This window comes from Nerophis ophidion, linkage group LG06, assembly GCF_033978795.1.
Source record: "Nerophis ophidion isolate RoL-2023_Sa linkage group LG06, RoL_Noph_v1.0, whole genome shotgun sequence".
NCBI lineage: Eukaryota > Metazoa > Chordata > Actinopteri > Syngnathiformes > Syngnathidae > Nerophis > Nerophis ophidion.
The window spans coordinates 11,552,923-11,579,801 of record NC_084616.1 but is presented as its reverse complement, the minus strand read 5'-3'; the positions used below and the strand labels follow the sequence as shown (position 1 = coordinate 11,579,801).

General features: G+C 45.4%; 1 protein-coding gene across 2 annotated transcripts; it reads left to right on the top strand.

Moving 5' to 3' along the window:
• The first annotated feature begins 375 nt into the window (after positions 1-375).
• Positions 376-21,294, top strand: zfp64 (zinc finger protein 64 homolog (mouse)). 2 transcript variants are annotated; one of them, XM_061902655.1, is made up of 6 exons: positions 376-618; positions 2,227-2,391; positions 4,906-5,070; positions 7,270-7,332; positions 7,418-7,669; positions 17,885-21,294. In XM_061902655.1, the coding sequence occupies exons 1-6, from the start codon at positions 570-572 to the stop codon at positions 18,901-18,903; spliced, it is 1,713 nt and encodes a 570-aa protein (XP_061758639.1). In that variant the 5' UTR covers positions 376-569; the 3' UTR covers positions 18,904-21,294. The 2 variants fall into 2 exon arrangements, with proteins under 2 accessions (XP_061758639.1, XP_061758640.1); XM_061902656.1 differs by having other exon boundaries at positions 4,930-5,070; positions 17,885-21,290.
• The last annotated feature ends 5,585 nt before the right edge of the window (positions 21,295-26,879 follow it).

Below are 26,879 nucleotides of genomic sequence, written 5' to 3'. Positions count from 1 at the left end.
TTTAAGCTTATTTAAAAAAAAATCATTATACAGTTAATTTGTTTTCTGTTGTAAAATATTGTACATATTTTTCTGTAAAACAAAACATGAATATTGTTCAAATTAGGTGAGGGATTTGTTTTCCATTTGTACAGATGAATGTGGTGTATTATTTTTTTTATAGTAATCCTTCCAAAGTGAGTGCATTTACATCCTTCACAATTATAAAATGAAATTATTTTATAATTTTAAAATGTGTATTTAGTATGATTTATAGTATTGATACTAAATGTAATCAATAATACAATATTAATATACGGCTTAGAAATACAATAGTTGCGTGTGACGTCACTCTTACTACCCCTTTGCGCATGCGTGTGCAGCTGCCGTAACCTGGTGCGATGTGTCGCAAACACCAAGCGAGCTGATGTTGTCGCTTCGTCTTTTGCTGCGTTTGTGCGCGTTTACCTCTTCGGGCGTGGTGAAAATGCAATAAATACCTCAAACAAGTTGTCGCGGTGGCCCAAGTCTCGTTCGGGCTGGGAGAAAGTGCTCGGGTTTGTCGTCAGAAGGAGCCAGGCGATGACTTGATGTGTCGCAAAATAAGCTGCTGCACTATGGCGGCTGACGACGCCGAAGGTATGAAACAACATGTTGGACGTCCTCTAAGGCCGTGAGATGATCTCATTTCACCTTTTTGGGTTCAAATATTTCACGCCAACCAGTAATTATAGTCTGAAAGTGTCGGTGCTTTCTGGAGCTCGGCAGAGTAACCGTGTAATACTCCTCCGTATCAGTAGGTGGAAGCAGGTAGCTAAGTGATTTGTAAACATTGTATTTAATGCTTAAAACAAAAATAAACAACAGGTAATTGCCCCTTAAAAAAGGCATTGACGCTTAGGAATGGCTGTGTAAAATGAAAGTAAAACCAAACTGGCTGGAAAGTAAACAAAAACAGAATGCTGGACGACAGCAAAGACTTGCAGCGTGTGGAGCGGACGGCGTCCACAAAGTACATCCGTACATTACATAACAATGGACATTTTCCACACAAAGAAGGATAGTGTCCGCTAGAGCTGGGCGATATGGCCTTTTTTTTAATATTTCGATATTTTAAGCCATGTCACGATACACGAAATATATCTGGATATTTTGCCTTAGCCTTGAATGAACACTTAATATAATCTCAGCAGTATGATGATTCTATGTGTCTACATTAAAACATTCTTCTTCATATTGCATAATATACCGAAATTTCCTTGAATTGCCGCCGGGGCGCTAATTAATTTAAAACCTCTTCTTACTCCTGCGCTTACCAAAGGCATGCGGTAAAAGTAAGCATGCGCTAATTATTTTAAAACCTCTTCTCACTCCGGCGCTTACCAAAGGCATGCGGTAAAAGTAAGCATGCGCTAATTATTTTAAAATCTCTTCTCACTCCGGCACTTACCAAAAGCATGCAGTATGAATTTGAGTGTGATGTAAGGATACCATCATGAAAAACACATTTAGTAAAAAAAAAACGTTATTATGGTCTTACCTTTACTTAGAAATATAGTCCACGCCAGCTCCTTCTGATCAAAAGCATCGATAACTTGTTTATAGAAGTCTTCCTTATCTTTCTTCAGTTTTAAAAGTCTCTCTGTCTCGATGGAGATCTTCCTTTATTACCTCCTCCGTCACTTATTACACTTCTTCTACAGCCGAGTAGTCGCAAGAAGGATCACTAGCGCCCTCTACCACCAGGAGGCGGGAGTCATTTAATGACTCATATTTGACAGACGCAGCTACGGTATTGTGACGGCCTCAAGCCGTCGTCTTGCGGGTTCCCAGGACCACCAAGGAAGGACATGGCTTGAGCAGTTTGACTTAGTTTATTTTTCAATAAAACCTCAGTCCAGGTCGCTCTTCCGCTCCTCCTTTCCGCTCGCTCGCCGTCTCCTCGCCGCCAGCATGCCCTGCCTGTCTGTCGGACCGTCGGCTCCACAGGCATATTAATAAAACATAGCTGCTTACTGTTCTTTTTAGCATACCCGTATTCAATATGGTGACATCACAAGTTTGACCCGGCGGTACTGACACTCAACAACCACACATTTGCAGACTAATTACTGGTTTGCAAAAAAATGTTTTCAACCCAAATAGGTGGAATTTCATAATCTTGTGCCGCGGCACAGTGGTTGAAAAATGGGCGTATCCTTTCTAAATGTTTACAACTGAACGTCCTTGTCTGTGGTAAATGTGCAGGGCATCCTGTGCTGGTGGAGGTGAGCCCTGACATCCACATCTGCGGCTTCTGCAAGCAGCAGTACAACAACGTCCAAGTCTTCCTGGCCCACAAGCAGAACGGATGTTCGGTACAAAGCATGAGGAACACCTCTGCCGAGACAACAGCAGCTCCTTCGCTGCCAGGTGACCTCAGGCTTGTCCTTTATTTGCTCATGTCTGTCTTCTGCGTAATATACTGTATATCTTCCAAATGGTCGTCTTTATGTCCCGTTCACTATCTCATATGAATTTGAATCTTCTCATGTTCATACGTGAGTGAGTGACGTGAATTATATTTGTATAGCGCTTTTCTCTAGAGACTCAACGCACTTTACATAGTGAAACCCAATATATAAGTTACATTTAAACCAGTTCAAATAGCCATGATTGACACACATACACTAGGTGTGGCAAAAATATTCTCTGCATTTGGACCCATCACACTTGGTCACCACCTGGGAGGTGAGGGGAGCAGTGAGCAGCAGCAGGGACCTGCGCCCGGGAATCATTTTTGGGGATTTAACCTCCCAATTCCAACCCTTGATGCTGAGTGCCAAGCAGGGAGTTAACAGGTCCAATTTTTAGAGTCTTTGTTGAAATGTGTCCTCTGCATTTGACCCGTCACCCTTGATCACCCCTTGGGAGGTGAGGGGAGCAGTGAGCAGCAGCCGGGGCCTGCTCCCGGGAATCATTTTTGCTGATTTAACCCCCAATTCCAACCCTTGAGAGGTAACGGGTCCCATTTTTAGAGTCGTTGGTGAAATGTGTCCTCTGCATTTGACCCATCACCCTTGATCACCCCTTGGGAGATGAGGGGAGCAGTGAGCAGCAGCGGGGGGCCCGCACCCGGCAATCAATTTTGGTTATTTAACCCCCCAATTCCAACCCTTGAGAAGTAACGGGTCCCATTTTTAGAGTCTTTGGTGAAATGTGTCCTCTGCTTTTGACCCATCACCCTTAATCACCCCTTGGGAGGTGAGGGGAGCAGTGAGCAACAGCGGGGGCCCGTGCCCGGGAATCATTTTTGGTGATTCAACCCCCCAATTCCAACCCATGAGAGGTAACGGGTCCCATTTTTAGAGTTTTTGGTGAAATGTGTCCTGTGCATTTGACCCATCACCCTTGTTCACACCTTGGGAGGTGAGGGGAGCAGTGAGCAGCAGCGGGTGCCCGGGAATCATTTTTGGTGATTTAACCCCCCAATTCCAACCCTTGAGAGGTAACAGGTCCCATTTTTAGAGTCTTTGGTGAAATGTGTCCTCTTCATTTGACCCATCACCCTTGTACACACCTTGGGAGGTGAGGGGAGCAGTGAGCAGCAGCCGTAGCCCGCTCCCAGGAATCATTTTTGGTGATTTAACACCCCAATTCCAACCCTTGAGAGGTAACGGGTCCCATTTTTAGAGTCGTTGGTGAAATGTGTCCTCTGCATTTGACCCATCACCCTTGATCACCCCTTGGGAGGTGAGGGGAGCAGTGAGCAGCAGCCGGGGCCCACACCCGGGAGTCATTTTTGGTGATTTAACCCCCCAATTCCAACCCTTGAGAGGTAACAGGTCCCATTTTTAGAGTCTTTGGTGAAATGTGTCCTCTGCATTTGACCCATCACCCTTGATCACCCCTTGGGAGTTGAGGGGAGCAGTGAGCAGCAGCGGGGGGCCTGCGCCTGGGAATCATTTTTGGTTATTTAACCCCCCAATTCCAACCCTTGAGAGGTAACGGGTCCCATTTTTAGAGTCTTTGGTGAAATGTGTCCTCTGCATTTGACCCATCACCCTTGATCACCCCTTGGGAGTTGAGGGGAGCAGTGAGCAGCAGCGGGGGGCCTGCGCCTGGGAATCATTTTTGGTTATTTAACCCCCCAATTCCAACCCTTGAGAGGTAACGGGTCCCATTTTTAGAGTCTTTGGTGAAATGTGTCCTCTGCATTTGACCCGTTACCCTTGATCACCCCTTGGGAGGTGAGGGGAGCAGTGAGCAGCAGTGGGGGGCCCGCGCCCGGGAATCATTTTGGATATTTAACCCCCCAATTCCAACCCTTGAGAGGTAACGGGTCCCATTTTTAGAGTCTTTGGTGAAATGTGTCCTCTGCATTTGACCCATCACCCTTGTTCACACCTTGGGAGGTGAGGGGAGCAGTGAGCAGCAGCGGGGGGCCCACACCCGGGAATCATTTTTGGTGATTTAACCCCCCAGTTCCAACTCTTGAGAGGTAACGGGTCCCATTTTTCGAGTCTTTGGTGAAATGTGTCCTCTGCATCTGACCCATCACCCTTGATCACCCCTTGGGATGTGAGGGGAGCAGTGAGCAGCAGCGGGTGCCCGTGCCCGGGAATCATTTTTGGTGATTTAACCCCCAATTCCAACCGTTGAGAGGTAACGGGTCCCATTTTTAGAGTCTTTGGTGAAATGTGTCCTCTGCATTTGACCCATCACCCTTGATCACCCCTTGGGAGGTGAGGGGAGCAGTGAGCAGCAGCCGGGGCCCGCTCCCGGGAATAATTTTTGGTTATTTAACCCCCCAATTCCAACCCTTGAGAGGTAACGGGTCCCATTTTTAGAGTCTTTGGTGAAATATGTCCTCTGCATCTGATCCATCACCCTTGCTCATCCTCATGTTCTCCATGGGCTCTTCTTGCGCGTCTTCTCACCTTCCAGTCCGTCTCGTTTCGCCGTGCTCAGGCTCCAGCATGGAGGTGGTCCTGGAGGAGACCTTCCAGACGTGTCTCCTTAGAGGCGTCAAGAAGATCCTGACCAACCCGCAGAAGCGCAAGAAGCTGAAAGACTCGCTGGCGTCCAAAAGACGCAGTTGCTGTTTCTCAGGTGGGCGGAGCATGCAAATGAGCAGCGGCTTTTTTGTCACCATCTGGTGGCCATTGAAAGTAACGCAAACAATGAATGCAATTGCAGGGAAACCGAGTACAGCATGTATTTATCCAAACAACCTCCCCTAGTCATGGTTAAAAGAAAAACATTCAATTAGCACATAGTTGTACATAACACATCCTGCTCATTGAAATTTGTGGATATTATAAAACAAATGTCCAATCAGCATAAAAAAAATCAAAAATACATAAAAAAAATGAAGCCATTTAAATCCATTACAAGGGACGATATCATTTTATCCATGTTTGGCACATTTTAGCTGATTGTTATTTCTGAAAAGTAAACAAGGTAGGAGTTGGAACTTTCACATACTCTTAATAACCAATTACAATAATTATTAATTATATAGCCATTATATTTTTATAATATGTACTCATATGTGTAAGCGATATACATATATATACACACATATATATATATGTATATATATATATATACACATTTATATATATGTACATATATATACATACATACATATATATATATATATATATATATATAAAATCTGGCACAAGTTGCAAAAAAGACTGAGAAAGTTGAGGAATGCTCATCAAACACTTATTTGGAACATCCCACAGGTGAGCAGGCTAATTGGGAACAGGTGGGTGCCATGATTGGGTATAAAAGCAGCTTCCGTGAAATGCTCAGTCTTTCACAAACAAGGAACGAATGCCCGAGCAAATTGTCCAACAATTTCGAAAACAACATTTCTCAACCAGCTATTACAAGGAATTTAGGGATTTCACCATCTGCGGTCCAAAATATCATCAAAAGGTTCAGTGACTCTGGAGAAATCACCGCACTTAACATTGAATACCCGTGACTTTGGATCCCTCAGGTGGTACCGCTTTTAAAAAAAAACGACATCAGTATGTAAAGGATATCACCACATGGGCTCAGGAGCAGTTCAGAAAACCACGGTCAGTAACTACAGTCGGTCGCTACATCTGTAAGTGCAAGTTAAAACTCTACTACGCGAAGCCAAAGTCATTTATCAACAACACCCAGAAACGCTTCCATCTAAGATGGACTGATGAAAAGTGGAAAAGTGTTCTGTGGTTTGGCGAGTCCACATTTCAAATTGTTTTTGGAAACTGTGGACGTCGTGTCCTCCGGAACAAAAAGGACAAGAGCCTTCCGGACTGTTCTAGGCGCAAAGTGGAAAAGCTAGCATGTGTGATGGTATGGGGGTGTATTAGTGGCCAAGGCATGGGTAACTTACACATCTGTGAAGGCACCATTAATGCTGAAAGGTCCATACAGGTTTTGGAACAACTTATGTTGTTATCATGGATGCACCTGCTTATTTCAGCAAGACAATGCCAAGCCACGTGTTACAACAGCGTGGCTTCGTAGTAAAAGAGTGTGGGTACTAGACTGGCCTGCCTGTAGTCCAGACTTATCTCCTATTAAAAATGTGAGGCGCATTATGAAGCCTAAGATACCATAACGGAGACACCGGACTGTTGAACAACTTAAGCTGGACATCAAGCAAGAATGGGAAAGAACTCCACTTCAAAAATGTGCCTCCTCAGTTCCCAAACCTTTACTGAGTGTTGTTAAAAGGAAAGGCCATGTAACACACTGGTAAAAATGCCCCCGTGACAACTTTTTTGCAATGTGTTGCTGCCATTAAATTCTAATGGTTATTTGCATGTATTAGTTAGTTTTTTAGATTAGATTTTAGATAGTACTTTATTTATTCCGTCAGGAGAGTTCCTTCAGGAAAATTAAAATTTTCAGCACAATCCCATTCAAGATCAGACAAACATTACAGGGAGACAGAACAGGATCGCTGACGGGTCTGCCGGCTTCCAGCGCCCCTTACAAAAAAGATGACATACAGGTAAACGGGGGGGGATGGGAGAAAAGAATAGAAGATTAAAATAAAATTAAAAAAAATAAATAAATAAATAAAAAAATCGGTCTTAGCCTGGGCCCTGGAGTGGGGGTGCAGACTGAGGCCAAGGGGAAAAAATAAATAAATAAACAACGACTCATAGCCATAGTACACACATCAAACATCAAAGAACACAGAGGACATTAAAGACATTAATTAGCATGCAGTCCACTTTTAAGGCCAATGTCAAAAAGTTAGGACACCCCAGGTAACAGGAAGTTGTTGTTGTTGTCCAGGCTGCACCTTCAAGACACAGTACGGCCAGAAAGACATGGAGAGACACCTGAAGACTCACACAGGTAGGCAGCCTCGCCTCCCTTTTCAAACAGTAGACGGTGTCCCCTGACCAGCCCCCCCCCCCCCCCCACCCCCCACTCTCCCCAGGCGAGAAGCCCTTCGAGTGCGAGCTGTGCCACAAGCGCTTCAGCCGGCGGGACAAGCTCAACATGCACCTGCGCTCGCACACGGGAGAGAAGCCGCACAAGTGCAAGCTGTGCTCGTACGCGGCGGCCGACAGCAGCAGCCTGAAGAAGCACGTGAGGATTCACTATGACGAGCGGCCCTTCAAGTGTCAGATCTGTCCCTACGCCAGCCGCAACTCCAGCCAGCTCACCGTGCACCTGCGCTCGCACACAGGTACGTTACTCCCCTGCACACAGGTGCGTTACTCCCTTGCACACAGGTACGTTACTCCCCTGCACACAGGTGCGTTACTGCCTTGCACACAGGTGCGTTACTGCCTTGCACACAGGTGCGTTACTGCCTTGCACACAGGTACGTTACTGCCTTGCACACAGGTGCGTTACTCCCTTGCACACAAGTGCGTTACTGCCTTGCACACAGGTGCGTTACTGCCTTGCACACAGGGGCATTACTCGCTCTCACACAGGTGCGTTACTCGCTCGCACACAGGTGCGTTACTCCCTTGCACACAGGTGCGTTACTCCCTTGCACACAGGTGCGTTACTGCCTTGCACACAGGTGCGTTACTGCCTTGCACACAGGGGCATTACTCCCTTGCACACAGGTGCGTTACTCGCTTGCACACAAGTACGTTACTCTCTCGCACACAAGTGCGTTACTCCCTTGCACACAGGTGCGTTACTGCCTTGCACACAGGGGCATTACTCGCTCTCACACAGGTGCATTACTCGCTCGCACAGGTACATTACTCCCTTGCACACAGGTACGTTACTCCCTTGCACACAGGTGCGTTACTGCCTTGCACACAGGTGCGTTACTCGCTGTCACACAGGTACATTATTCGCTCACGCAGGTACGTTACTCGCTTGCACAAAGGTACGTTACTCCCTTGCACACAGGTACGTTACTCCCTTGCACACAGGTGCGTTACTCCCTTGCACACAGGTGCGTTACTGCCTTGCACACAGGGGCATTACTCGCTCTCACACAGGTGCATTACTCGCTCGCACAGGTACATTACTCCCTTGCACACAGGTACGTTACTCCCTTGCACACAGGTGCGTTACTGCCTTGCACACAGGGGCATTACTCGCTCTCACACAGGTGCATTACTCGCTCGCACAGGTACATTACTCCCTTGCACACAGGTACGTTACTCCCTTGCACACAGGTGCGTTACTGCCTTGCACACAGGTGCGTTACTCGCTCTCACACAGGTACATTATTCGCTCACGCAGGTACGTTACTCGCTTGCACAAAGGTACGTTACTCCCTTGCACACAGGTACGTTACTCCCTTGCACACAGGTGCGTTACTCCCTTGCACACAGGTGCGTTACTGCCTTGCACACAGGGGCATTACTCGCTCTCACACAGGTGCATTACTCGCTCGCACAGGTACATTACTCCCTTGCACACAGGTACGTTACTCCCTTGCACACAGGTGCGTTACTGCCTTGCACACAGGGGCATTACTCGCTCTCACACAGGTGCATTACTCGCTCGCACAGGTACATTACTCCCTTGCACACAGGTACGTTACTCCCTTGCACACAGGTGCGTTACTGCCTTGCACACAGGTGCGTTACTCGCTCTCACACAGGTACATTATTCGCTCACGTAGGTACGTTACTCGCTTGCACAAAGGTACGTTACTCCCTTGCACACAGGTACGTTACTCCCTTGCACACAGGTGCGTTACTCCCTTGCACACAGGTGCGTTACTGCCTTGCACACAGGGGCATTACTCGCTCTCACACAGGTGCATTACTCGCTCGCACAGGTACATTACTCCCTTGCACACAGGTGCGTTACTGCCTTGCACACAGGGGCATTACTCGCTCTCACACAGGTGCATTACTCGCTCGCACAGGTACATTACTCCCTTGCACACAGGTACGTTACTCCCTTGCACACAGGTGCGTTACTGCCTTGCACACAGGTGCGTTACTCGCTGTCACACAGGTACATTATTCGCTCACGCAGGTACGTTACTCGCTTGCACAAAGGTACGTTACTCCCTTGCACACAGGTACGTTACTCCCTTGCACACAGGTGCGTTACTGCCTTGCACACAGGGGCATTACTCGCTCTCACACAGGTGCATTACTCGCTCGCACAGGTACATTACTCCCTTGCACACAGGTACGTTACTCCCTTGCACACAGGTGCGTTACTGCCTTGCACACAGGGGCATTACTCGCTCTCACACAGGTGCATTACTCGCTCGCACAGGTACATTACTCCCTTGCACACAGGTACGTTACTCCCTTGCACACAGGTACGTTACTCCCTTGCACACAGGTGCGTTACTGCCTTGCACACAGGTGCGTTACTCGCTCTCACACAGGTACATTATTCGCTCACGCAGGTACGTTACTCGGTTGCACAAAGGTACGTTACTCCCTTGCACACAGGTACGTTACTCCCTTGCACACAGGTGCGTTACTGCCTTGCACACAGGTGCGTTACTCGCTCTCACACAGGTACATTATTCGCTCACGCAGGTACGTTACTCGCTTGCACAAAGGTACGTTACTCCCTCGCACACAGGTGCGTTACTCGCTTGCACACAGGTACATTACTCACTCACTCAGGTGCCTTGTTCACACGCAGGTGCGTTACTCGCTTGCACGCAGGTACATTACTCACTCACTCAGGTGCCTTGTTCACACGCAGGTGCGTTACTCGCTTGCACGCAGGTACATTACTCACTCACTCAGGTGCCTTGCTCACACGCAGGTGCGTTACTCGCTTGCACACAGGTACATTACTCGCTTGCATGCAGGTATGTTACTCACTCACTCAGGTGCCTTGCTCACACGCAGGTGCGTTACTCGCTTGCACACAGGTACATTACTCGCTCACACAGGTACATTACTTGCTCACACAGGTACATTACTTGCTCACACAGGTACATTACTCACTCACACAGGTACATTACTCACTCACACAGGTGCGTTACTCGCTTGCACACAGGTACATTACGCGCTCACACAGGTACATTACTCACACAGGTGCGTTACTCGCTTGCACACAGGTACATTACTCGCTCACACAGGTACATTACTCGCTCACACAGGTACATTACGCGCTCACACAGGTACATTACTTGCTCACACAGGTGCGTTACTCGCTTGCACACAGGTACATTACGCGCTCACACAGGTACATTACTTGCTCACACAGGTGCGTTACTCGCTTGCACACCGGTACGTTACTCACTCACTCAGGTGCCTTGTTCACACGCAGGTGCGTTACTCGCTTGCACACAGGTACATTACTCGCTCACACAGGTACATTACTTGCTCACACAGGTACATTACTCACTCACACAGGTACATTACTCACTCACACAGGTGCGTTACTCGCTTGCACACAGGTACATTACTCGCTCACACAGGTACATTTCTTGCTCACACAGGTGCGTTACTCGCTTGCACACAGGTACGTTACTCACTCACTCAGGTGCCTTGCTCACACACAGGTGCGTTACTCGCTTGCACACAGGTACATTACTCGCTCACACAGGTACATTACTTGCTCACACAGGTACATTACTCACTCACACAGGTGCGTTACTCGCTTGCACACAGGTACATTACTCGCTCACACAGGTACATTACTCACACAGGTGCGTTACTCGCTTGCACACAGGTACATTACTCGCTCACACAGGTACATTACTTGCTCACACAGGTGCGTTACTCGCTTGCACACAGGTACATTACTCGCTCACACAGGTACATTACTCGCTCACACAGGTACATTACTCACTCACACAGGTGCGTTACTCGCTTGCACACAGGTACGTTACTCACTCACTCAGGTGCCTTGCTCACACGCAGGTGCGTTACTCGCTTGTACACAGGTACATTAATTGCTCACACAGTTACATTACTTGCTCACACAGGTACATTTCTCACTCACGCAGGTACGTTTCACGCTTGCACACAGGTGTGTTACTCGCTCGCACACAAGAATGTTACTCGCTGGCACACAGGTACGTTACTAGCTCTCACGCAGGTACGTCTCTCGCTCACACACAAGTACGTTACTTGCTGGTACGCAAGTACGTTACTCCCTCGCACACAGGTACATTACTCGCTCACACAGGTACATTACTTGCTCACACAGGTACATTACTCACTCACACAGGTGCGTTACTCGCTTGCACACAGGTACATTACTCGCTCACACAGGTACATTACTCACACAGGTGCGTTACTCGCTTGCACACAGGTACATTACTCGCTCACACAGGTACATTACTTGCTCACACAGGTGCGTTACTCGCTTGCACACAGGTACATTACTCGCTCACACAGGTACATTACTCGCTCACACAGGTACATTACTCACTCACACAGGTGCGTTACTCGCTTGCACACAGGTACGTTACTCACTCACTCAGGTGCCTTGCTCACACGCAGGTGCGTTACTCGCTTGCACACAGGTACATTAATTGCTCACACAGGTACATTACTTGCTCACACAGGTACATTTCTCACTCACGCAGGTACGTTTCACGCTTGCACACAGGTGTGTTACTCGCTCGCACACAAGAATGTTACTCGCTGGCACACAGGTACGTTACTAGCTCTCACGCAGGTACGTCTCTCGCTCACACACAAGTACGTTACTTGCTGGTACGCAAGTACGTTACTCCCTCGCACACAGGTACATTACTCGCTCACACAGGTACATTACTTGCTCACACAGGTACATTACTCACTCACACAGGTGCGTTACTCGCTTGCACACAGGTACATTACTCGCTCACACAGGTACATTACTCACACAGGTGCGTTACTCGCTTGCACACAGGTACATTACTCGCTCACACAGGTACATTACTTGCTCACACAGGTGCGTTACTCGCTTGCACACAGGTACATTACTCGCTCACACAGGTACATTACTTGCTCACACAGGTGCGTTACTCGCTTGCACACAGGTACATTACTCGCTCACACAGGTACATTACTCACTCACACAGGTGCGTTACTCGCTTGCACACAGGTACGTTACTCACTCACTCAGGTGCCTTGCTCACACGCAGGTGCGTTACTCGCTTGCACACAGGTACATTAATTGCTCACACAGGTACATTACTTGCTCACACAGGTACATTTCTCACTCACGCAGGTACGTTTCACGCTTGCACACAGGTGTGTTACTCGCTCGCACACAAGAATGTTACTCGCTGGCACACAGGTACGTTACTAGCTCTCACGCAGGTACGTCTCTCGCTCACACACAAGTACGTTACTTGCTGGTACGCAGGTACGTTACTCGCTTTCACGCAAGTACGTTACTCCCTCGCACACAGGTGCGTTGCTTGCTTGCACACAGGTACGTTACTCACTCACTCAGGTGCGTTGCTCACACGCAGGTGCGTTTCTCGCTTGCACACAGGTACATTACTCACTCACATACAGGTACGTTACTCGCTCTCACACAGGTGCGTTAGTCGCTCACACAGGTACATTACTCTCCCTTGCACACAGGTACGTTACTCCCTTGCACACAGGTGTGTTACTCGCTCACGCAGGTGCGTTTCACGCTTGCACACAGGTGTGTTACTCGCTCGCACACAAGAATGTTACTTGCTGGCACGCAGGTACGTTACTCGCTCGCACGCAGGTACGTTACTTGCTGGTTTCGCAGGTACGTTACTCGCGTTCACACAGGTACGTTACTCGCTTTCACACAGGTGGGTTGCTCACACACAAGTACGTTGCTCGCACGGGTACATTACTCGCTCTCACGCAGGTAAGTTACTCGCTCATACACAAGAACGTTACTTGCTGGTTTCGCAGGTACGTTACTCGCGTTCACACAGGTGCGTTACTGGCTTTCACACAGGTACGTTACTCGCTTTCACACAGGTGCGTTGCTCACACGCAGGTACGTTACTCGCTTGCACACAGGTACATTACTCGCTCACGCAGGTACGTTAATCGCTCAGACTGGTACATTACTCGCTCACACAGGTGCGTTACTCGCTCTCACACGTGTGTTACTTGCTCACACAGGTACAATACTTCCTTGCACACAGGTACGTTACTCGCTCACACAGGTGCGTTACTCGCTCACGCAGGTACGTTACTCGCTCACGCAGGTACATTACTCGCTCACACAGGTACGTTATTTGCTAACACAGGTGCGTTACTCGCTCACACAGGTACATTACTCCAATGCACACAGGCACGTTATTCCCTTGTACACATGTGCATTACCCACTCACACAGGTGCGTTACTCGCTCTCACACAGGTGCGTTACTCACTCACACAGGTACATTTCTCGCTCACGCAGGTACGTTACTCGCTCACACAGGTGCTTTGCTCACACGCAGGTGCGTTACTCGCTCACACTGGTACATTACTCGCTCACGCAGGTATGTTACTCACTCACTCAGGTGCGTTGCTCACATGCAGGTGTGTTACTCGCTTGCACACAGGTACATTATTCACTCACGCAGGTACGTTACTCGCTTGCACACAGGTACGTTACTCCCTCGCACTCAGGTGCGTTGCTCGCTTGCACACAGGTACGTTACTCACTCACGCAGGTACATTACTCGCTCACACAGGTACGTTATTTGCTAACACAGGTGCGTTACTCGCTCACACAGGTACATTACTCCAATGCACACAGGCACGTTATTCCCTTGCACACATGTGCATTACCCACTCACACAGGTGCGTTACTCGCTCTCACACAGGTGCGTTACTCACTCACACAGGTACATTTCTCGCTCACGCAGGTACGTTACTCGCTCACACTGGTACATTACTCGCTCACGCAGGTACATTACTCACTCACTCAGGTGCGTTGCTCACATGCAGGTGTGTTACTCGCTTGCACACAGGTACATTATTCACTCACGCTGGTACGTTACTCGCTTGCACACAGGTACGTTACTCCCTCGCACTCAGGTGCGTTGCTCGCTTGCACACAGGTACGTTACTCACTCAGGTGCGTTGCTCACATGCAGGTGCGTCACTCGCTTGTACACAGGTACATTACTCGCTCCCACAGGTACATTACTCACTCAGGCAGGTACGTTTCACGCTTGCACACAGGTACGTTACTCGCTCTCACACAGGTGTGTTACTCGCTCGCACACAAGAATGTTACTCGCTGGCATGCACGTACGTTACTCGCTCACACACAAGTACGTTACTCGCTTTCACACAGATGCGTTGCTCACTCGCAGGTACGTTACTCGCTTGCACACAGATATGTTACTCGCTCACGCAGGTACGTTACTCGCTCTCACACAGGTATGTTACTCGCTCTCACACAGGTATGTTACTCGCTCTCACACAGGTACGTTACTTGCTCGCACACAAGAATGTTACTCGCTGGCATGCACGTATGTTACTCGCTCACACACAAGTACGTTACTCGCTTTCGCACAGATGCGTTGCTCACTCGCAGGTACGTTACTCGCTTGCACACAGATATGTTACTCGCTCACGCAGGTACGTTACTCGCTCTCACACAGGTATGTTACTCGCTCTCACACAGGTATGTTACTCGCTCTCACACAGGTGTGTTACTCGCTCTCACACAGGTGCGTTACTCACTCACACAGGTACATTTCTCGCTCACGCAGGTACGTTACTCGCTCACACTGGTACATTACTCGCTCACGCAGGTACATTACTCACTCACTCAGGTGCGTTGCTCACATGCAGGTGTGTTACTCGCTTGCACACAGGTACATTATTCACTCACGCTGGTACGTTACTCGCTTGCACACAGGTACGTTACTCCCTCGCACTCAGGTGCGTTGCTCGCTTGCACACAGGTACGTTACTCACTCAGGTGCGTTGCTCACATGCAGGTGCGTCACTCGCTTGTACACAGGTACATTACTCGCTCCCACAGGTACATTACTCACTCAGGCAGGTACGTTTCACGCTTGCACACAGGTACGTTACTCGCTCTCACACAGGTGTGTTACTCGCTCGCACACAAGAATGTTACTCGCTGGCATGCACGTACGTTACTCGCTCACACACAAGTACGTTACTCGCTTTCACACAGATGCGTTGCTCACTCGCAGGTACGTTACTCGCTTGCACACAGATATGTTACTCGCTCACGCAGGTACGTTACTCGCTCTCACACAGGTATGTTACTCGCTCTCACACAGGTATGTTACTCGCTCTCACACAGGTACGTTACTTGCTCGCACACAAGAATGTTACTCGCTGGCATGCACGTATGTTACTCGCTCACACACAAGTACGTTACTCGCTTTCGCACAGATGCGTTGCTCACTCGCAGGTACGTTACTCGCTTGCACACAGATATGTTACTCGCTCACGCAGGTACGTTACTCGCTCTCACACAGGTATGTTACTCGCTCTCACACAGGTATGTTACTCGCTCTCACACAGGTGTGTTACTCGCTCGCACACAAGAATGTTACTCGCTGGCATGCACGTATGTTACTCGCTCACACACAAGTACGTTGCTTGCTGGTACGCAGGTACGTTACTCGCTTTCACACAGATGCGTTGCTCACTCGCAGGTACGTTACTCGCTTGCACACAGATATGTTACTCGCTCACGCAGGTACGTTACTCGCTCTCACACAGGTATGTTACTTGCTCTCACACAGGTATGTTACTCGCTCTCACACAGGTGTGTTACTCGCTCGCACACAAGAATGTTACTCGCTGGCATGCACGTATGTTACTCGCTCACACACAAGTACGTTACTTGCTGGTACGCAGGTACGTTACTCGCTTTCACACAGATGCGTTGCTCACTCGCAGGTACGTTACTCGCTTGCTCACAGATATGTTACTCGCTCATGCAGGTACGTTACTCGCTCTCACACAGGTATGTTACTCGCTCTCACACAGGTATGTTACTCGCTCTCACACAGGTACGTTACTCGCACAGGTACTTTACTCGCTGGTACGCAGGTAAGTTACTCGCTTTCACACAGGTACGTTACTTGCTTTCACACAAGTGCGTTGCTCGCACGCAAGTATGTTACTCGTTCACACACATGTGCGTTACCCGAGTAACGCAAGCGAGTAACGCAGGTACGTTACTCGCTCTCACACAAGTGCGTTACTCGCAGACACACAGCTGCATTATTCGCTGGCACACAGGTACGTTATTTTCTCGCACACATTTGCGTTACTCGTGTTCACACGGGTACGTTACTCCCTTCCACACAGTTATGTTACTCGCCGGCACACAGGTATGTTACTCGCTCGCACACAGATTTGTTACTCGCTGGCACACAGGTACGTTACTCGCTTGCACGGGTACATTACTTGCTCGCACGCAGGTACGTTACTCGCTCTCACACAGGTACGTTACTCGCACAGGTACTTTACTCGCTGGTACGCAGGTAAGTTACTCGCTTTCACACAGGTACGTTACTTGCTTTCACACAAGTGCGTTGCTCGCACGCAAGTATGTTACTCGTTCACACACATGTGCGTTACCCGAGTAACGCAAGCGAGTAACGCAGGTACGTTACTCGCTCTCACACAAGTGCGTTACTCGCAGACACACAGCTGCATTATTCGCTGGCACACAGGTACGTTATTTCCTCGCACACATTTGCGTTACTCGTGTTCACACGGGTACGTTACTCCCTTCCACACAGTTATGTTACTCGCCGGCACACAGGTATGTTACTCGCTGGCACACAGGTATGTTACTCGCTGGCACACAGGTACGTAACTCGCTCGCACGGGTACATTACTCGCTCGCTCGCAGGTACGTTACTTGCTCACACACAAGTACGTTACCCGCTGGTACGCAGGTATGTTACTCGCTTTCACACAGGTACGTTACTTGCTTTCACACAAGTACGTTACTTGCTGGTACGCAGGTACGTTACTTGCTTTCACACAAGTGCGTTGCTCGCACGCAGGTATGTTACTCGTTCACACACAAGTGCGTTACCCGCTCGCACACAAGTGCGTTACTCGCAGACACACAGCTGCATTATTCGCTGGCACACAGGTACGTTATTTTCTCGCACACATTTGCGCTACTCGTGTCCACACAGGTACGTTACTCCCTTCCACACAGTTATGTTACTCGCCGGCACACAGGTATGTGACTCGTTGGCACAAAGGTGCGTTACTCGCTTGTACACAGGTACGTTACTCGCTCATACACGGGTATGCTACTCGCTCGCACACAGGTGCGTTGCTCACTGGCACACAGGTGCGTTACCCACTGGCACACATATGTTGCCGGGACTCTTTATGACACCTCGCCACTCACTCGTGTTGCAGATATTTAGATTGCAATATTTTATGTTGACTTCCATTTGATGGCGCGACACAAGCTGTACACTGACTACCCTCAAGTACGCCCACTTTACTTGTTATTGTGACGTCCAAAAAAGTGACTCGCCGCCTTTGCGTCTTCCCCAAGGCGACGCCCCTTTCCAGTGCCAGCAGTGCGACGCCAAGTTCAAGATCAACTCGGACCTGAAGCGCCACGTCCGCGTCCACTCGGGGGAGAAGCCCTACAAGTGCGAGCTGTGCGAGTACCGCTGCGCCATGAAAGGTAACCTCAAGTCGCACGTGCAGATCAAACACGCCGCCGACAACTCCTTCCACTGCGCGCACTGCGACTTCACGTGCGCCAACAAGACGGCGCTGCGCCAGCACTCACGCCACCACCGGCCCGTCCAGCCCGTGCAGTGCCCGGCGTGCACGTACTCCTGCGCCAGCCGGGGGGCGCTCAAGGTGCACGAGCGGATCCACTCGGAGGAGCGGCCCTTTAAGTGCGAGGCGTGCAGCTACGCCTCCAAGCAGCGCAGCAACCTGCTCATCCACAGGAAGAGGTTCCACTCGGACGCCACGGAAAAGGCCGGCTGGCGAGCGGGCGGCAGGAGGCCCGGCGAGGACCCCCACAAGCCCGTCGGCTCCCGGTACCGAGCCAAACTGGAGGCCGCTCGAGCCTTCAGCTGCGACCTGTGCAGCGCCTCCTTCGTCAGGGAGGACTCGCTGCGGAGTCACAGGAAGCAGCACAGAGAATCCCAGGAAGACCCGGCGGTCCCGGTCCAGGTGGACTCGTCCTCGCAGCTGAAAATCATTGTCTCTTCCGCCGAGACCCCCAGCAAGATGGTGCTGCTGAGTCCAGAGCACCAGGACCTGGTGGTCAACTCCATGCTGCTGGCGCCCGGCCTGTCCGACGCCGCCTTCGCACCGCAGACGGTCCTCTTGACGCCGCTCCACGCCGACGACTCGCTGCACCAGGTCCACGCGCTCTCGCCCGCCGGCGCCGGGCCGCAGACTTTCATCACCACCTGCGCAGAACTGGAGGACCTGAGGGCCTTGGTGCAGGAGGGCGGCACCGAGGTGACGGTGGTGACGGAAGGGAACGGCGCCGCCGGGACCGGTCCGCCCGGCGGCGGGGAGAGTCGAGGGCAGTGCCTCAGCATGTGAGCGGGGGGTGTCCAAACTTATTCCACTTAGGGCCACACACTGAAAAATCAAAGCAAGCGGGGGCCATTTTGACATTTTTTTTATTTTAAAAACCAATACTGTCAGGCTAGGACTGTGGATGTTTGTGCTTCCTCGATGCAAGGATGATGTGGGACTAGTCAGGCATGAATGTAAGTACATGATATTTATTAAATAAACAAACAAACTACAAAATGAATTGATTAACGTGGACCCCGACTTAAACAAGTTGAAAAACTTATTCGGGTGTTACCATTTAGTGGTCAATTGTACGGAATATGTACTGTACTGTGCAATCTACTAATTAAAGTATCAATCAATCAATCAATCAAAAGGCAAACCAAGGACGCGCTCTGTGGCGGATAATAATGTATACTATACTTAAAACAAAACCGCACAATGGCATGACTATATACAAACAAAACAAAACTAGCACAATGGCATAAATACAAAAACTTACACGGCATGGAACTATGGACGGGGACATGAAGGAGGTGCAGCATGGGTAGGGTGCGTGCGCATGTGAAGATCCCAGAATGATGAACAGAAAAAGAGTGACTTAAGTAGCTGTGATGATTAGTGAGAACAGGGACGTGACATGACAGGTGAAAAGTAATGAGTTGGCATGGAAACCAACAAAACCAGGAAGTGCAAAACGTGACTGAATGTCCAAAATCAAAACAAAACATGGTCCATAGGTGTGACAAATACAATATATGTATAAAAAATATACATTTAGGCCTCCACTCAGGCTTGATCCCGAAAGGGTTTTGGTCAAAAAAATATTCAAAATGTGTCATTATTCAGTATTATTTGGTTTTATTATCATGCATCCATTTTCTACCGCTTATTTCCTTTTGGGGTCGCGGGGGGCGCTGGCGCCTATCTCAGCTACAATTGGGCGGAAGGCGGGGTACACCCTGGACAAGTCGCCACCTCATCGTTTTATTATCACATTATTATTATTCAAGTTTTAAATCAACATAAGGTCCATCTGTCAATATAATGATTTTAAAGATTTAAAATGTATGCTCTTTTTGTCAAAGAAAACCCTGTTTTTTGATGGAAAAAAACACAAAATATGCCATTTTATCACCCAATATTTTTTTGAAGTTGAATATTTGACATTATATAATAATTGCAGCCTTAAAACAGTCAATAACTAATAACACCATTGATTTATTATTATTTTTTTGAGCAATGACATTAAAAAACAAATCACACTAAATTATTGGGGATACAAAAGGGTCCTACTCATTAAACCAGGGGTGTCAAACTCAAATACAGAGTGGGCCGAAATTTTAAACGGAACCAAGGTTGAACAAATGAACCTTTTAATAGGGACCCAAACAAGTTTTGTATTAAATATTGAACAAGCAAGGCTTATATAACTTTAGTGACATGCAAAATCCAGTTTCAAATACTACTAATAATAATTTAAAAAATATCAATGGCATATCAAATCAAATTTAGATAAAAAATTGTATGCCTTTTTTTTCTATTTGCAATCTTCTGTGGTAAATATCAAATTTTTTCCAATTTGAAAATAAAATAACAATAATGAATGAACCAAACATTCAAGCCTTGAAGTAGCAAGAGAAAATGCATGAATAAAACGTTACTTATTGGTCAGTTTGCTGGAAGTTTCCCGGAAGAGTTAGTGCTGCAAGGGGTTCTGGGTATTTGTTCTGTTGTGTTACGGTGCGGACGTTCACCCGAAATGTGTTTGTCATTCTTGTTTGGTGTGGCTTCACAGCGTGGCGCATATTTGTAACAGTGCTAAAGTTGTTTATACGGCCACCCTCAGTGTGACCTGTATGGCTGTTGACCAAGTATGCCTTGCATTCACTTGTGCGTGTGTGTGTAAAAGCCACAAATATTATGTGACAGGCAGGTTGTAGAGAACGCTAAAGGCAGTGCCTTAAATGCACGCCCCCAATATAGTTGTCCAGGTGGAAATCAGTAGAAATTTGGGAGAATGGTTGCCCCGGGAGATTTTCGGGAGGGGCACTGAACTTCGGGAGTCTACCGGGAAAATTAGGAGGGTTGGCAAGTATGAGTATTAGCGGTGAATGCGGTGTTACAGCGGCACCGATGCTGTATTACACCGGGGGGCCAGCTCTAATGCTAAATTGATATTGCCTCAAGGGCCAAATTAAATTACACGGCGGGCCAGAGTTTGACACCCATGCATTAAAGTGTTAGAACATCAATTATACCTTTTTTTTATTGTTTACTTTTAACACAATAATCTCGATCAACTTCAGATCTATCCGTCAATTATAATTGTTATTGTTGTTTATGTTTTTTGTTTGTTTGTTTTAGGCCCTTCTTTAAAAAAAAAAAAAAACAGCTCAGTTTTTTGTATGGCAAACACAAAATATGCAACATTTCCCCCCCCCCCCCCCCAAAAATATGTCAAAGTGGAAAATTTAACGTGACGTAATTGAAGCCTTGAATAGGTCAACAATTCAAAATGACATTGATTTTGATTCATTATTATTTTTTTAAAGAAAGAAACAGCCTGCATGGCAGCTTTGTGTTATTAGAGTAAACATTGCAACATTTTCTTGTTACATTTGCTCTTTTTTTTATCACTTTTTGCGTTTAAAAAAATGTTCAATCGTATTTTAAAAATGTGCCTTGGGGCCGTTAAAAAATTACCCCAGGGGCCGCACTTTGGACACCCCTGACTTAAGCTAACCTTTTGTCACTTTAGCGTTTGTCTTTTTTATGTTTTTTTTTTTTTTTTGGTCCATAAGCACTGAAGCCAATAGTCGCGCAGTTCCCCGCTTGCTCCACAAGGGGGCAGCAGATAACTTGAAGAGGCGCCGCAGCCTCGCCAGTATCGATTGTTTTGTTTCCAAGAAGAAGAAGAAGAAGTCCTGTGAAGATGCACAAACTAGTCCTACTTGCTCAAAAGCCAGCTTTTCTGTCCGAGGATCGATATTTCAATAAAAAAAGCCTGTTTGGGCTTCTAGCGTCTTCTTGCTTCAGCACTTAGTGCTTCTAAAGTCAAGGCTGCGCGTCAACACTCCAATATTGATTGGCCTTTTCTTACGCCAGCTTACAATCTTCTGCTTCCGGCTCAAAACATGCTTAAAGGCCTACTGAAATGAGATTTTCTTATTTAAACGGGGATAGCAGCTCCATTCTATGTGTCATACCTGATCATTTCGCGATATTGCCATATTTTTGCTGAAAGGATTTAGTAGAGAACATTGATGATAAAGTTCGCAACTTTTGGTCGCTAATAAAAAAGCCTTGCCTGTACCGGAAGTAGCAGACGATGTGGGCGTGACGTCACGGGTTGTGGAGCTCCTCACATTGTTTACAATCATGGCCACCAGCAGCCAGAGCGATTCGAACCGAGAAAGCGACGATTTCCCCATTAATTTGAGTGAGGATGAAATATTCGTGGATGAGGAAAGTTGGAGTGAAGCACTAAAAAAAGAGGAAAAAAAAGGCTTGAGCGTTTCAGATGTAATTAGACACATTTACTAAGATCATTCTGGAAGATCCCTTATCTGCTCTGTTGCGATCTGCTGCTCAGATCTACACTATTTATTTTTCTATTTTGTATATTACTCCGACTCCTTATTTCCTGTTTGCTTTGTCACCATGATCACTCATCAGTCCACCTGCTAGTCTCGCCCCGCACACCTGCTGCTAATTTTCACCCTCCTATTTAAGCTCGCCTTTTCTGTTCACTCATTCTCGGATCCTAATTTGCCCACGCGCAACAGTGACGACTCTCATCCTTCGTATGTATTTTCTCGCTAGCTCTTGCGCTAAGCCACTTGCTATTCCAGCTTTCATGCTAAATGTTTTTGTTTACTCTTTTGCGTCCTCGTGCCAAGTTTTAGTTGTCCTTGTGTTTATCCTAGCTTTCACGCTAGCGTCTTTTGTTTGCCTTTTCTCTTTACACCAGTGTTTTTGTTCCTAGCCTTTTGTTATTAAATAAATACCTTACCTTTGCTGTGTTCCGCTTCGACGCATCCTTGAAAGATTACCATTCCGAAGAAGAGTCTTTACATGCTCATTGTTTTAATAGCATTTTAGTAAGATTGTAAAGTCATACCTGAAAGTCGGATGGCTGCGGCGAACGCCAGTGTCTCTGAGAGAAGCCGAGGAGCCAAGATCACAGCTGCCTTTTTGAGCTGCAGGATGAGGTCGCATAATCCACTGAGGTCGTTGCTAAGAGCCGACTTAATATCGCAATTTCCCCATCCAAAAACTTGCTGGTTGACGTAGAGAAACATGTTCGCTTGACCGCTCTGTGTTAAAGCTTCACAACAAAGAAACACCGGCTGTGTTTCGGTTGCTAAAGGCAGCTGCAATCCGCCGCTTTCCACCAGCAGCATTCTTCTTTGACGTCTCCATTATTAATTGAACAAATTGCAAAAGATTCAGCGACACAGATGTCCAAATGACTGTGTAATTATGCGATGAAAAGAGACGACTTTTAGCCGTGTGTGGTGCTGGGCTAATATGTCCGCTACAACCCGAGACGTCACAAACACGCGTTATCATTCCGCGACGTTTTCAACAAGAAACTCCGCGGGAAATTTAAAATTTGCAATTTAGTAAACTAAAAAGGCCGTATTGGCATGTGTTGCAATGTTAATATTTCATCATTGATGTATAAACTATCAGACTGCGTGGTCGCTAATAGTGGCTTTCAGTAGGCCTTTAATAATGTTATGGTTGGAGTTTTATTTCAAACATGTATACAATATGATACATCAGATAACATACACATTCTCATTTCTATTTGCAACATAGTAGTACCGCAAAACTACTAACATTGTGTGATCATCCAAAGTATTAACTCTGTCCTCCTTAAATGACATACTACTGTTATTTTTATTTGTTTATAATTATTTAAAGCATGATTTCCAATAATAATGTACCATCGATGATGTGCAGTACAGGTAAATCCAGTGCTTCTCAGTTATTTTCTGTTAGGCGCCCCACAGGGAAAAAATGTAAATGTCACGACTAATGTTCATTTGTCTGTAAAATTGTTATCCTTGTACATTAAAGAAACTAGAAAATAGATCAAATTATCACAAATATTAACTATTTTTAATATTTACAATAATAATAATTATCCAGTTATTTTTTGTTAGGCCCTCCTCGGAAAAAAAATTAAATGTCAACCAATAACATGTAATTTGTCCGTAAAATTGTTATAAGTACACCTCTGCATAACATTCTATCCTTATACATTAAAGAAACTGGAAAAATAGATAAAATTATCACAAATATTAACTATTATTAATATTTATAAAAATAATAATTATCCAGTTATTTTTTGTTACGCCACCCTCGGAAAAAAAATTAAATGTCAACCAATAATATGTAATTTGTCCGTAAAATTGTTATAAGTACACCTCGGCATAACGTTGTGTCCTTATACATTAAAGAAACTGGAAAAATAGATAAAATCATCACAAAAATTAACTATTATTAATATTTATAATAATAATAATTATCCAGTTATTTTTTGTTACGCCCTCCTCGGAAAAAAAAATTAAATGTCACAACCAATAATATGTAATTTGTCTGTACAATTGTTATAAGTACACCTCTGCATAAACATTGTATCCTTATACATTAAAAAAACAAGAAATATAGATCAAATTATCACAAATATTAACTATTTTTAATATTTATAACAATAATAATTATCCAGTGCTTCTCAGTTTTGTTTTTTTTGTTACACCCCCTCGTAAAAAAATGTTTACATGTCACGACCAATGATATGTCATTTGTCTGTAAAATTGTTATAAGTACACTTTTGCATAACATTGTGTCCTTATACATTAAAGAAACTAGAAAAATAGATACAATTATCACAAATATTAACTATTATTAATATTTATAATGATAATTATCCGGTTATTTTTTGTCACGCCCTCCTCGGGAAAAAAATTTTAATGTCACAACCAATAATATGTAATTTGTCCGTACAATTGTTATAAGTACACCTCTGCATAAACATTGTATCCTTATACATTAAAAAAACAAGAAATATAGATCAAATTATCACAAATATTAACTATTTTTAATATTTATAACAATAATAATTATCCAGTGCTTCTCAGTTTTTTTTTTTGTTACACCCCCTTGGAAACATTTTTTTACATGTCACGACCAATGATATGTCATTTGTCTGTAAAATTGTTATAAGTACACCTCTGCATAGCATTCTATCCTTATACATTAAAGAAACTACAAAAATAGATAAAATTATCACAAATATTAACTATTATTAATATTTACAATAATAATAATTATCCAGTTATTTTTTGTTAGGCCCTCCACGGAAAAATAATTAAATGTCACAACCAATAATATGTAATTTGTCCGTAAAATTGTTATAAGTACACCTCTGCATAACATTGTATCCTTGTTAACATTAAAGAAAACAAGAAATATAGATCAAATGATCTCAAATATTGACTATTATTAATATTTATATTGATAATTATCCAGTGCTTCTCAGTTATTTTCTGTTACGCCCCCTTGGAAAAAAATGTAAATGTCACGACCAATGATATGTCATTTGTCTGTAAAATTGTTATAAGTACACCTCTGTATAAACATTGTATCCTTATACATTAAAGAAACTAGAAAAATAGATAAAATTATCACAAATATTAACTATTATTAATATTTATAATAATAATTATCCAGTTATTTTTTGTTACTCCCTCCACGGAAAAAAAAATTAAATGTCACAACCAATAATATGTAATTTGTCCGTAAAATTGTTATAAGTACACCTCTGCATAACATTGTGTCCTTATACATTAAAAAAAACAATATACACCAAATTATGACAGATATTTACTATTATTAATAGCTATTAATAATGATTATAATAATTATGAATCCATCCATTCAAGTTTTTTTTTTACCATTTTCAAAAAATTCCCTCTTTTCCCGGAATTCCCAAATATTTATGAAATTCTTATTGAAATGAGTGGGACACTTTTCAAAATTCCACAACTCCTACATTTTTCATCCAATCTGAACCGTTTCAACTTCAAACTTTTCATCCCATTCAGGAATCGCAGGCTCTCCCTTGACAAATTCCCACATTTCCCAGAATTCCAGGTTTTCCGGGACATTTTTCTCATTCAAAATGAGTTGGCCATTTTTCAAACTTCCACAATTCCCACATATTTCAACCGATTCAAACCATTCAACATTTATCAACCGTTTTGAAAAATTCCAACACCAACCATTCAGAACATATCCAGAATTTTTTTTTTTTTTTTAGCATTTTCCCAAAAAAAAAACCCTCATATCCCGGAATTCCCAATTTTTTATGAAATGAATGAGACATGTTTCATAATTCCACATCTCCTACATTTTTCATCCAATCTAAACCGTTCAACTCAAACTTTTCATCCGATTCAGGAATCGCAGGCTCCCCCTTGACAAATTCCCACATTTCCTAGAATTCCAGGTTTTCCGGGACATTTTTCTCATTCAAAATGAGTTGGCCATTTTTCAAACTTCCACAATTCCCACATATTTCAACCGATTTAAACCATTCAACATTTATCAACCGTTTTGAAAAATTCCAACACCAACCATTCAGAACATATTCAGAATTTTTTTTTTTTTTTTTTTTTTTAGCATTTTCCAAAAAAAAAACCCTCATATCCCGGAATTCCCAATTTTTTATGAAATGAATGGGACATGTTTCATAATTCCACAACTCCTATATTTTTCATCCAATCTAAACCGTTTCAACTTCAAACTGTTCATCCCATTCAGGAATCGCAGGCTCTCCCTTGACAAATTCCCACATTTCCCAGAATTACAGGTTTTCCGGGACGTTTTTCTCATTCCCAATTGATTTGGCCATTTTTCAAACTTCCACAATTCCCACATATTTCAACCGATTCAAACCATTCAACATTTATCAACCGTTTTGAAAA